We start from the raw sequence: 13626 nt of genomic DNA, 5'->3' as shown, positions 1-13626 counted from the left end.
CTTACCCAGAATCTGTGCTGAAACCACAAAGGAGAGCATCTTTGGCTCCCTCCAAGTAATAAAAATATTCTGTTTAGGAAGAATTTGAATAATATATCATTACAGGATATAAGCTGAAAGAGTCATATGTCAAGTAAGTCAATGAATGTAGACATGTATGCAAACATCTAAGTCTGATGCCTGGTAATGAATATCTTGTCATATTTATATTCTCATATATTATTCATAAAATATTTACTTACAACATTTTATGGGCCTGCAAATGATTATGAAGACAAAAATGATAAACAAAATCACTAGCTTTGCATAGTTTCCTTTATCTGGTGTGTATGGATGTTGGTGTATGAAAACAATTAAGTAAATAATATGTGTAGCAATTTCAGGTAATGGTTGGTTTGGATCTTAATTGTTGCCCCCAAGGCTCTAGTACTGAAGGCTTGTTCTTCGGTACACACAATCAGAGTCAGTGAGTGCCTTTGGGATGTTATTGATTGAATCAAAATGGATTTAAATTCATGAATGGATTAACGCATTATGGGACCAGTCTTAATGGGATATTGAGAGGCAACAGAGAACTAACTATGAAGGTCAGGCATAGTTGGAGCAAGAATGTAAGTCACTGGGGATATTTCCTTGAAGGACATGTTTTGTCCCTGGTTCCTTCCTCTGTCTCCTTTCTCTTTGTACCTTCTGGCTACTATGAGAGGAGCAGTTTCTTTGGCTATATTCATTGCCATAATGCTCTGCCTTACCATAAATTTAGAAACAACAGAGCTAAGTAACCATGGACTAAAACATCTGCAACCTTGAGCTAAATTGACTTTTTCTCATTTACGCTGGTTTAGTCATACCTTAAAAAACAAAAAAGAAAAAAGAAATAGAGAATTATAACTACTCTAATGAAAATATTTTAAAACAACAAGAAAACCTGGGTCCAGAAAAATCTAAAGGGATGGAATTTGACAAAGAAGCCATTCACTGATGTTTGAAACACTATTCTTATCACCCTGTAAGCAATGTGTTGATAGAAGATTAAACATAGATACAGTAACCGGTTCAAGAAAACTTAGATATGAAGGAGTGGAATACAGTAGGTAGCAACTGTTGATGGGCACAGATGAAATGTGTGTAAGGCACAGAATGTCCTGAGACAGCATCAATGATTAAGATGGAGGTCTGGAGATACATTCAATTTTGAAATTATTAAAAAAAATTTATTCAAAGCTGCAGGTTTTAGGAATTTTGCTAGAGAGAACGTAGAACTGAGAAGGAAAGGAAGGAGGGAAGGAGAGAAAAGGAGGGGAAAGGAAAGGAAAAGGGAGAGGAGAAGAGGGAAGGGGAAAAGGGAGAGGAGGGAAAAGGAAGGGTAAAGAGGGGAGGGAGGATACAGAGAAGGAACTCTAAGCTGTTTCTCAAAGTACTACATCTGAAACAAAATAATCAATTATGCAATACAGCAAATGGAGGGATGCAATTTATTTTATAAAATTCCCTTCTTGTGCACCTACCAATCATTACCTATATGACAGGGAAGTTCCAAATGTTGAGAATTTAATAATATCATCAACTCATATTTTTCACTCTAGACATTTCCTGGTGCCCTTTGTAGCCATTTTTTTTCATGGTAAAAGATTTCCTGGTTTCTTAATCATTCAGTTTTAAGACTTCGTGCTGTGACTGGAAGGCAACTTGATTTTTCAAATTATGTAAAGGACTATAGAAGCTTGTATCATCACTCCCAAATACTAGTGTTTTTTTATTAGTGTGTATTAATTCTACAAAATAATGAATTACACTATGACATTTCCATGTATGTATATAATCACAATTTTTAAAAGGGCTCAAATTCCCTTTGGGCTCAATTCAACAACAACAAAAAATGTGATTATGGGACATTCGTAGTAATAATGGAATTGGAATTAAGACTTTGAAGTTACATATTCTTATATTTTGGCATTGCTTTTACTGATTCCTATATAATTAATTAAATCATCTAGCTTCTGTAACTGTTGCATTTGGGAACTGTAGTTAGAAATACCGATGGCATTCTTAAGTGATTCATAGATGGCTTTGCAGATAGAATATTATCACAGTTCCACACATACTAGTCATTGAAGGACAAGTACTACTATCATTAAAATATCATTTAATTTCAAAGGAGATTAACCAACTGCCTCACACACCAGCTTCCTGTTTTTCTTAGAAGAAACAAGCAAAACTGGAAAACATGTCACTTAGTGAGACAATAAATAGTTTTGAAAGAAGATCCTGTGCTTCACTGATGATGAGTCTGTCAATGTAAAGATAGTCAAGGCAAAATGTAATTTTCTATCTCTTTTATACATGTTTATTTATCTGTTTGGGGTATTTATTTATTTATTATTTTGCATGTCGATCCCAGTTCCCTTTCCCTGCCTCCCTCCCTCTTACCCTCTCTGCTCCCTCACATGCACCTTGACCACCCTCCCATCCCATCACCCCACCCAAATTCCACATGTAGGGCAATACCATCCAGTTGGGGTCATGTAAATATGTCAAGTCATTTGAACTAGGGACTAGGACTTCTCTCCTGTCTCTAATTCTAGTACCTGTTGGAAACAGAAGCAAACACCCATAACTAAACACTGACTTGAACTAGAATCCAGATGCAGAGGGAGAGGACAAGACCAGGTAGGAGAAACACATAGAGACAGCTGACCTGAACAAGGAGGAGCTAAAGGGGCCCCAGACTGATAGCTGGGAATCCAGCATGGGACTGACTCAGGTCCCCCTGAATATGGGTCTCACCTAGAAGGACTGAGCAGTCTAAGGGACCTCAGACATTGGAACCAGGATGTATTCCTGGTGCACAAAAGGACCTTGTTTGGGGTTTTGATTTAAGGATTTTGCAATGTATTCCAGGTTCACATAAAACTCTAAGTAACTCAATCTTGTATCAAGCTCTCATCTGATGGGGGATGTCATTCTGTATATGTTTCTCATACTGTTTAATAATAAAGCACTGTTGGCCAATAGGAAAGGAAGATAGGAGGGACTAGGAGACAAGGAGGAAATAGGAAGTAGTAAGGAGGAGTTAAGATGGAGAGTCTGAAGAAAGCAGTATGCTGCCGGCTCCCCGGTAAGAGAAATACATAGATCAGCAGAAATGAGTTCATAATTAAAGGCAGAGCTAGCCGATAAGAATCAAGTAACCAGGCCAACAGTATTGTACCAAATACAGAGTCTCTGTGTATTATTTGGGGCTGGCGGCGTGGCGGCGGGACCAGACCAGCGGCGGCAGGCGGAAAAACCATACACGTTACACTCATTCTCCTACCTGTCTCCTAAATGTGGAGGCAATAGACATGGGCTACGACTACATCTGGGTCCTGTGATGTAATTTTTCACACACAAACCTACCTGACATTTCACTGAGGTAAGGTTGCCTAATGATTATCCATGAAACTAACACTGATTATTCATTAGTCATTGAGGGGCTGAACCATAGGAAGAGGCTCAAGAGCTACCTGAACTCTCACATTATCAGGCTTCTATTTAATTCAATAGGCATGATGAAAGGTCTAGCAATGCAACTAGCTCATTCTGCTCTTACAGAGCACGTTACAATCCTTCCTAAGCTGCTATTAAATGTGTAGACTAATTGGCCCCAAGAGAATACAATTTTATTATCTGAAGGAAAGGAGAAATACCCTGGAAAGAGAAAGTGATCATTGTATAAAACTTAAAAAGATGATTCAGAAAGTGATTTATTAACTAATATAATCATGATTCATTAATTTTACCATAGTTGCAACCTGAGAGTTGAAAATATATTCCTAGGGTCTGTGAATAAAACTCAGTGAGTAGAATGTGTGCCCAGTACAACAGAAGCCCTAAGTCTGATTAACAAAACTGTGTAAACTAGGTATGGTGGGTCATACCTATAATTCCAGTATATAAGAGCTAGAGTCATGATGACCAGAATTTCAAAGATATTTTTGTACTGAATTCAGTGCCAGTCTAGGATACATGAGATTTGGCCTGGGTCAAAAAAAGGAAGACACATGATCATATAAATACTTCATGTTCATTATACTCCTATGTGTTCAAGGATGCTCATAAAATTATGTAAATTTCTTTCTGTGCTATAAAGAGTTTCCAAAGACAATTGATACTGAGATTCTGACTTATTGACTGGCTTAATTCATTCAAGGACTAAAATCTTGAACTGACTGCAGAAAGGTGATAAACCTATGGCCTATGGGGCTCATTTGAGGCAAATGCGTGGTTGGAGATGTGTCCTGTTGTATCTTTTCTCCCTTCCTGTTATGGTTAACTCTCATTCCTGGGAGTTAAGAGTTGAGTACCTCTGACTAGTATAATTCTGCTGCTCTGATATTCTGCCCCACCATCAACTTAGGATCTTTATAATCAAGGACCATACGCTGAGTCATCTGTAACCATGAGCCTAATGAATCCTTCTTTCCTTTAGGATGTTGTTTCAGATATTTGGTCATAGTGATGACAAATATAACAAACAGTAGCAATATCTACCAACTAGTGAATGTAGAAAAATGCTATATGTATGTAAAATACCGTATATATGTAGAATTTAATATTATTTCATGGCACAAGGAAACAAAGAATTAATACACACAGTGTGGAGGAACTTTGAAACACTATGGTACTAAAAGGAGTCAAATATGTTGACCGGAGCAACAGTTGTTTATTTTTGCTTATATTAAATATACAAAGTAGGTAAATATAATTAGAAGACTGTTTAGAATGAGGAATGACTACTAATGAGCAATGGGTTTCTTTATGAAGATTTGAGAAACCTTTATATTAGACAGTAGTGATGATGGTGTGACTCTGTGAATACAGAAAATCAGCAAGAACAAGAAAAATAATAGGTAGTCCTACATTTGTAAAAGGGATTTTAAAAGTCAATTATTTTTGCAGTAAAATAAATGCAACACAACTCCTAATACCATGAATTTTGGTGAGATAATTTCCAACTTTCCACTAAAGTACACAAGGGGAAACAGTAAAACATTACAAAAATGGATATAACAAATTTGTCAAATTAATAATCTAAAACAAATATTTTGTCAGTCTAAGGACAAGTGGTGCAGGATAGAAAAAACTAATTCTTTGGTTGGGTCTAATTGTTCTTACTCAGAAATACAGCTATAGCCGCAGCACACAGCATGAGACTTTGGTGACAAAGTGTGTATTTTCCAAGCCACAGGAGTGATCCAGTTCTGAGAAAACTAAGTAGAAGATCAGCTGAGAAAGAATCATACATGATAACCTGTGTTCTTTGAGATGTTGAAGCAACATGAAAGAGCTGTATATGAGGACAGGAAAACTCTTGTACAAGTGAAGACAAAGGCTCTTTTAAATGGCTAATTTCTTAGACATAAGAATAAAATAATCCTACTTTAGCCCAACACAAACTTGTGATTGTAATGCTTAAGAGTAACTGGAAACTTAGCTCAGAACTACGTGGAGTTTATGTTCATCTTTAACTTCAAAGGGTATTTGATGAATATTGAAATAGTGAGTGATAATCAGTGGCATCTATGAATTCTGCTTTTTATGCAGTGAGTTTTTCTATTTGATAAATTTAAAAAAATTCCCTAACACTGTTTTACTACAGGATCAAGAAAGGCTATTGTGTTCAGGACTCCTGTGGGGGCTACTTTACTAGCCATCTCCTCAGGGATGCTAATCCTCATGTTGCGTCTGTTCTCATGATATAACAAGTACTCTTACTTTTCCTCTTTTCTTTGTCTGCTTAAATCAGTGGACATTCATTTTATCTTCCTTTAGTAATATTTAACCTTCCATGCATCCCCCTGTTTATCCAAGTAATCAAGCAGAGTTCCAACCTATACTAGTAACAATTTTCCAAACTGGCTACCAAATGATTAAACTTTGGAGGAGCAATTCTCATAGCTACTGAACAATCACATTTCAAATAAGTAAACTGTTTTATTAAATTAACATCCAAAAATAGACTTGGTCATCTAATCCCTAATTTGATCCTGTGGTGTGTTTTACTCAAAACCCTCTGTGAATTCCCCCTTCCTTTTCCAACCTATTTCTTTGCTCATCATCCTATTGTCTATATCTCTGGAGGAAAGAATAGCCACTGAGTTTGGCCTTAATCATTCTTCCAGTGACTCTAGAGACTACTTATTTTCTCAGTCCTCAGTAAAGATGTTTGTACCCTCTGCTTTTCAGTTTCACATCCTCAAAACTTCTCCCTATCTCTCCTGCATTAATCCATTCTCTCTCTCTCTTGCCGTAATATCCATATATAGCGTTCTACCCACTTCTATCTCTAGGACAAAAATTCCTATCAAAATCCCCAGTACAAATAGGAACCATGCCCTGTTATTTAGATACCCTACATCTCAACTGTCTATGTATACTACACGTTTCTTTCCTGACTTCTTATTCAACTTTAAAACTCCCTCAGTATGACTTTCACACCCTGGGCATATTTTCTCATGAACATCTTTGATGGCTTCCATGTTGTTCAAATAATGAAAATTTCACTAAGTATAATGACTGTTGAGCACTCAGCCTTAATGAAACATACATGTGTTTTATATGATTGTTTTACATTTGTGAGATGGCCTTAAATATTAAACATATGTAGTGCTAAAGGTGAGCATAAATTTTTAGAAAGTGAAGATATAGCTTTGCATATTGTTCCAAAGAAGTTAATGTTTGTGCCTTAAGATCATCATTGCTACTTTAATATAATAAATCTCAGTTTACATAAACTTCATATTTATTTTCTGTGCAGTAAATGTATTTTCTAGTTTTTATGGGTTTTTCTAATTTTTGTTTTGGCCTTAAGAGTCTGATTTGTGTTTTGCTTTTGAGTCATATATAGCTCAGGGTGGCCAAAAACTCTTGTTTTCCTGACATAATATTGAATCCCTGATCTTTCTTTCTATTTCCCAAGGGCTGGGATGAGAGTCATATGACACAACCTCTGGCTGTTTGGGATTTTTGTCTGTGGAGTGAGTTGGTTGGTTGGTTTAATATAGCCCTGGCTGGCCTGGATGGCTTTGCGTTTGAGACAATTGGTTTCTGCTTCTTAAGTGCTGGGATTATAGTCTTGGCCACTACATCCAGCTGTCCTGTTATACTTTGGTGAGGACCAACCATGTGGTTTCTGGGCAGGAAGAGAATATTAAAGGGGATTGTTGCTTAGAGTTTTTTAGATTTAATTTTTGATACCTGCTTGCTTTTTATAATGTTTAGACAAACATATATTATGCTCTCAAATAATAGACTATTTGAAATATATAATACTGAAAAAAGTATGTATACTCATTTCTGTTCTATTGTTACATAATAAGCAGGTCTGCTTTAGGCTTTGTCTTTGACCTGTCTGGAGAAGGCACTTCCTCTTCCTTATCACCTGTCTGAGGTGTTTGTGAGTTTCCAGATCTATCCAACTAAGGCTTTGAGAATAGAGAAGCATAATGTGCTCTACTCTATTATAGACCTATTGCTTTCATTTATGATTTTCACAGTAAAAAGCATGTCTTCCATTTTCTTGTTCTCAGTTCAGTTATAGTCCATCAATTCTTATGTTTTGCTTAAATTCACACTGTACATAGTTTAATTTTTTTAAAATTATGTCTAATGTCTTTCAAACATTTCTTGACTAACTGGTTGCATTAAATTTTAAATTTTGCCTCCCTGCACTGTCCCCCAACCCAAGGATGTTTTATTCTGTAATGGGAAAAAGACTGTAAACCATATGGTTAGTTGTTTCAAACTGGAAAATAATAATAGTATAGGACAAATAGCTAAAGAACTATTAAGATCATGGGAGAGCCATGCAAAATAGACTCTGTCAAAGAAATTTCATGCATGATAAAGCTGGCTAAGATTAGAAGGGAACTACTTATATTTTTCTAAAAATTTAACCAACTTCTAAAATCTGTTCTGGCTTACTGAGTGAAAGCAATTGTGCTTTCTTGGATTTTTGTCATATAATTATTCATTCATTAATTATCCTTTAAATTTCATTTTTTTGATAGAAGGGCCCATTAGTCATCTGTGAATGGTGTCTGTCTGCCTTGATTTATAAAGTAACTAAGTAGTGCTATCAGTTATTAGGTAATTCTTGGCTTACTTTAAGGTTGGTCTCTTTGGCTACATTATTAGAATGTGTTTTAGAAATCCCACAAATTCCCAAGATATCAGAGCATTTGCTGTTTATGCTGGAGAGATATGGATCATGGATACGTTCCTCCACTGTTGGCAGGTGTGAAAACTCATACAACAACTGGAAATCAGTATGGTGGTTCCTCAGAAAAATGGGAATCAGTCTACCTCAGGATCCAGTAATTCTACTCTACCCAAAAGATGCACATTCATACAACAAAGAAATCTATTAAACTATGTTCATAGCAGCTTATATGTAATAGCCAGACCTGAAAGCAACCTAGATGCCCCTCAACTGAAGAATGGATGTTGAAAATGTGGTACATTTACCCAATGGAGTACTACTCAGTGGAAAAACACAATGGAATCCTTAAATTCGCAGGAAAATGGATGGAACTAGAAGAAAGCATCCTAAGTAAGGTAACCCAATCACAAAAAGACAAACACAGTATGTACTCACTCATACATCGGTTTTAGATATAGAGCAAAGGATTACCAGCCTACAATCCATACCCCCAGAAAAGCTAAGAAACAAGGAGGACACTAAAAGTGACATACATGGTCCTTTGGAGAAGAGGAAAGGGACAAGATATCCCAAGCAAACTGGTAGCAAGGAGGGGTGGGAGAGGAACTTAAGGGGAAGAGGAGAGAAGAGGTGGGCATCATGGAGCAGGAAGATTTCCTTAGGGAAAGAATAGAGGAGAACAAGAAAAGAGATACAACAATAAGAGAAATCTGGCACTAGGGAAATGTCCCGATGTCTACAAGGATGACCCCAACTAACAATCTAAGCAATAGTGGAGACCCTACCTTAAATGTTCTTGCTCAATAATGATATTGATGACTACCTTATATGTCATTCTAGCTAGAGCCTTCACCCAGTAGCTGAAGGAAGCAGAAGCAGACACTGAGCCGAATTCTTGGAATTCAGTTGCAGAGAGGGAGGAGTGATGAACAAAGGTTTCAAAACCAGGCTGGACAAACCCACAGAATCAGCTGATCTGAACAAAGAGGAGCTCATGTACCCCAGTTTGATAGCTGGAAAACCAGCATAGGACTGACCCAGACCTCTTGAACGTGGGTGTTAGGAAGAGTAGGTAATCTATAGGGCCTCTAGTAATGCATCAGTATTTATCCCTAATATATGAATGAACTTTGGGAGCCCATCCCACATAAAGGGATACTTTCCCAGCCTAGACACATGGGGGAGGGCCTAGGTCCTGCCCCAAATGACATGACAGACTTTGAAGACTCCCCATGGAAGGCCTCACCCTCCCTGGGGAGCAGAAAGGAAATGGGATGGGGTTTGGTGGGGGGAACAGGGGAGAATACGAGGGTATGGAAACTGGGATTGATATGTAAAACAAACTTGTTTCTAATTTAAAGAACAAATTTATAGAAAAATAATTAACACCTCAACATCACACAAAATGATTAATTAAACATCAAAAAAAGCCTTTTCATGTTTTCATACTAGCTCAGCTGGGAAGCATTAAAATTGTTAAGGTATTTCATTTGATCCACATCAAATGGTTGGTGATACCTAGTCAGGCATATATTGTTTTGTGTCTAATTTGGAGAAAATAAAGAAGTATTTAAAATAAAGTAAATCTTGTGTTATATGTGGATGTCTTGAGTAGCTTCCAAATTCATACTAAGACCTGTTTCCATTCTTAAAAAGTGCACTATGTGACTTTCTTATAACATAGTAGAGTAAAATGATTTAGAAAATGACAGTAGGAAACATGAATAAAATTGTTCAAATTGTAAAAGTCTTCTCTTTAGGGTTAGGTGTTTAGAATCATGTATTTGGATTCTTCATTTAAATATAATAGCCAAAAGCTGTAGATGATTTTGTAGTTAAATTATATCAGTAATCGAATAATACGACACCAATATGGAAAGGATGAAACAAATGTATACCCTTAATTCCTTAATTGTTGGTACCCTGTAACCATACAGTGATTCAGCATTGAAATCTTCAAAAATGTCATGCTTTCTTGCTGGTAACTTCCAAGTCATTCTCCAGGGTACAATGCACTACACCACCTTTTCTTGCTATATTTCATCTTTAGAGGCTTTAGTGATATAATTATCTTTACATCAAAGCCATGAACAACTTTTTATTTCAACGAGGCTCCAATATTCATAATTAATTCTAACAATATAGCTGTCAATGCATATCTAACAGGCAACTGAGTATCTAAATTTCCTGTAGGCATATAACCCTCTTCTATGTGGCCATATTTGCATTGGACATTCTTTTCCTAGCTGAATATACATATAAATACATTCATTACTAGTGTCTCTATTATTGGCTACAATAGATAACTCTACTATAAAGGTCATAATTACCCAGCCAACTTCTTTAAGTAACAAGATTGCTTTGAACTACATGTTGGAAACAAAGTAACTAACATCTACTACACTTCAATAAATATATCTGGAATGGTAGAACTTCAGTTTCAAGATAAACAAAACACTGTATCTGGGATATAACTCAGTGGGTAGTGCTTTTAGCTAACATATGTGAGGTCCTAGGTTCAATCTCCAGGTAATAAAAATAAGTGTATAAGTAAAGAATAAACAGGAGGTATAAGAAATATAAGAAGTTAAAAAGCAAACTAATGTCTAAAAAGTCACTTTTAGTACATTATTGTGCATTAGACTTTGATCAATTGAGGTGTGGGAACTTCTTCTATGCAATAGACATCAATGTCTTGCTATTTCCTTATAGACATAAAAATATTTCCTTTATGTGCTGTATTCTTTCAAAAATCTTAATTGTCTCTATGCAGTGATCAATTATAAACCAAATGATTTTGCTATAGTTAAAATAATAAATAAAACAATGAGTGAAGAAAGGAATATTAAGGTTACCAGAAGTTGGGAACTCTGAATCCCAGGTTGAGGCCAACCAATCTTGTTGGCATGTTGAAGGAAAGAGACATCAGTGCCCATGATTTCATTTAAACTTTGAAAATTCAGGAACTGACTAAAAGGGCAAAGTGTTAAATTAAATTTGGCCTAGTGCTATCTCCTTACTGAAAGAACTGAAACCAAATGTACAGAAACAAGCTATCAGTAAATTCAGCCTTACATCAAGCAGCTGAGTCTAGAACAATAAGAACAGCTGGACCTCAACTCATTATGACTGAGAACTGATGAGGCCATGCCCATGTGAGGCAAATGCTTACCTCTAACCCATGAGCTGTTTTAACTAAGTCATGACTTTTTTCCTGTTTGCAAATAGTGGCTGCCTAATTAATGGACTGAGCTGTCTGAACCTCTTCTTGTTCTCCGGTCAGCTGGATTCATGAATCATTCTTTGCTAAACAAATTCTAATAAAAATGTGTTTGAAGATTTTCTTCTAACCAAGTATACTGAAAGATTTTCAAACTATGAACTCAGAAAAGGGTAAGGCTTGGAATAAAAGGAATGCTAATGGAACAATTGTGAAAGGAGCTAAATTTAGGAAGGATCTCAAATTGAATTTTTAAAAATGAATGTAAATGTGGACAGAATTTTATTCATCACTTCTGTAGTAAACAAATTAAGAAATGAGTGTTTTCTAGAAATTGAAAGCTGAAGACATATTGATTATAAAAAGAAGAAACTGGAAAGTCACAGAATGATAAAAGGAAGAAAATTGATAATTTGTAACAAACCGTGATAATAATGACACATATTATGTGGAACTTGTAGTTTTTATCCCATCAGCCCTATCCACACTCCTTGTTTACTTTTAGTATCTCAGCAAGCTTGGTTTGCTTTTTTTTTTTTTAATCACCAGTGAGTATTTAAAATCATCTAGAAAAAGTAAATTCCCCTCTATCTAAGGACATTCCCATTTCTTTTTGGCAAAAGGGACATAAGCAGGTAAAGTGTCTTGTTTTCTGCCTTATCCTGAGATCAGATTGGAATTTCCTATGCTAAGTTAATTAGGCAATGCCACACAGACACTAAGTATCAAGATGGTCACAGCCTTGACTTCAGTTTTGTTTCTTGTTCATCAATAGCTCTTGTGAAAGATACTCTAGGGAGAAACCCTCTAGAGAATATGCAGTTTGTGGGTTATGTTTGGCATGTGCTTCTGAATCCAGCAGACTTCTGAGATTATGTGCAGATTGTCTTCTTCTTGTACTAATGAGAGATTCCTCTGAATTAGTCTTTGCAGCCTGACTCCATCAATCATAAATGAAAATACTATCAGGAATAGCTACAAAGCCTATCAAATTTTCCATTATTTATATGAATGGTGTTGATAAAATATCATTATTATATGAATGGTGTTTATAAAACTAAGCCATTTTGTTTAATAAGACCCTACATAAATATTATAAGCAGCCAAATATCTCTTATATTTTTGGTTGTGAGTCTAGCCTTTAACAGCTGAGCCATCTTTCCAGCCCCAAATAGCTCAACTGATAGTTCTATCATTATTAGCATTAATTTAACCATAAGATATTATAGTTCTAAGTATAATCTAAAGAAAAAACAGAATTGCATTGCATATCATTTATCTTAGTGTTTTAATAAAAATAAGACTATAGAACAGAATCCATATTGTATACATAGATGCAATCTTTTTTTAGTGTGAGTCATTATAGTCCCTAGCAACTTGAATCTTCATCTTGAAGAAATTTGTTGTTATAGACCTAACCCAGCTTTTTATAAAGAGAATCACTAGAAGGCCAAGGAAAAGAAAGACTTATAATGTCACTTCTAACATGATAACAATTCATACACTGACAAATTTTTATTGTGTATTGAATACCTTCAAAGTAATTAAAATTCAAGCATCCATGCATAGTTAGAATAGAATCAAGCTTTTGGTGTTATTTCTACCCAATAGCAACTACGTGGGTATTCTTACTTTTCAGTTCTTCTTCACTCTCAATGGTATTCATGATGCTTTCTAATGTTTCATTCTCTTCAAGTTCCTTCCTGAAACATTTATGCTTTAGGTTTCCCATAAACAGCTGTAGTCCAATTAATGCAAAGACACTGAGACAGAACACAGTAAGGATCATGACATCAGATAGCTTCTTTACCGACTGGATCAGGGCTCCCACGATGGTCTTCAGGCCTTAAAGCACAGGGGAGAAAAGTACATCCACAATGACATAAAAGCTCTGAGTGAGAAACAAATCAAGACACAAGCTTTACTAGAAATGCATGCATTATGTCAAGTCAGTGGCCTTAACTAATTGAAACCAAAGAAATCTTCTGGTTCAAAAGCTGGATCTGCATAATTTGTTTCCATGATCTACAAGTGGTTAAAACTAGTAAAATATTCCGCAAAAGTATTTAGATTCATTAGTTAAGCATGATGGCTGCAGAAACCATAGCCACACTCACAAACATAGTTTTTATAACTCCTAATTCAGTAAATGTTGGTCAAACAAACCACCTCTACATAATGATACTAAAAAATGTAAGAAACT

General features: G+C 35.8%; 1 protein-coding gene across 1 annotated transcript in view; it reads right to left on the bottom strand.

Annotated features, from left to right (window-relative positions):
- Scn9a (sodium voltage-gated channel alpha subunit 9) overlaps positions 1–13626 on the bottom strand; it is an 86259-nt gene that overhangs the window by 66090 nt on the left and 6543 nt on the right. Inside the window, exons 6-7 of the mRNA XM_051184563.1 lie at positions 13056–13268; positions 6–69 (exon numbers count right to left, since the gene is read on the bottom strand). Of these exons, the coding sequence (XP_051040520.1) occupies positions 6–69; positions 13056–13268 (277 nt within the window). The remainder of the gene's footprint in view (positions 1–5; positions 70–13055; positions 13269–13626) is intronic.

This window comes from Phodopus roborovskii, unplaced genomic scaffold (genome assembly GCF_943737965.1).
Source record: "Phodopus roborovskii unplaced genomic scaffold, PHOROB, whole genome shotgun sequence".
NCBI lineage: Eukaryota > Metazoa > Chordata > Mammalia > Rodentia > Cricetidae > Phodopus > Phodopus roborovskii.
The sequence above is the reverse complement of the archived record's forward strand: the minus strand, read 5'-3'. Positions and strand labels throughout refer to the sequence as shown.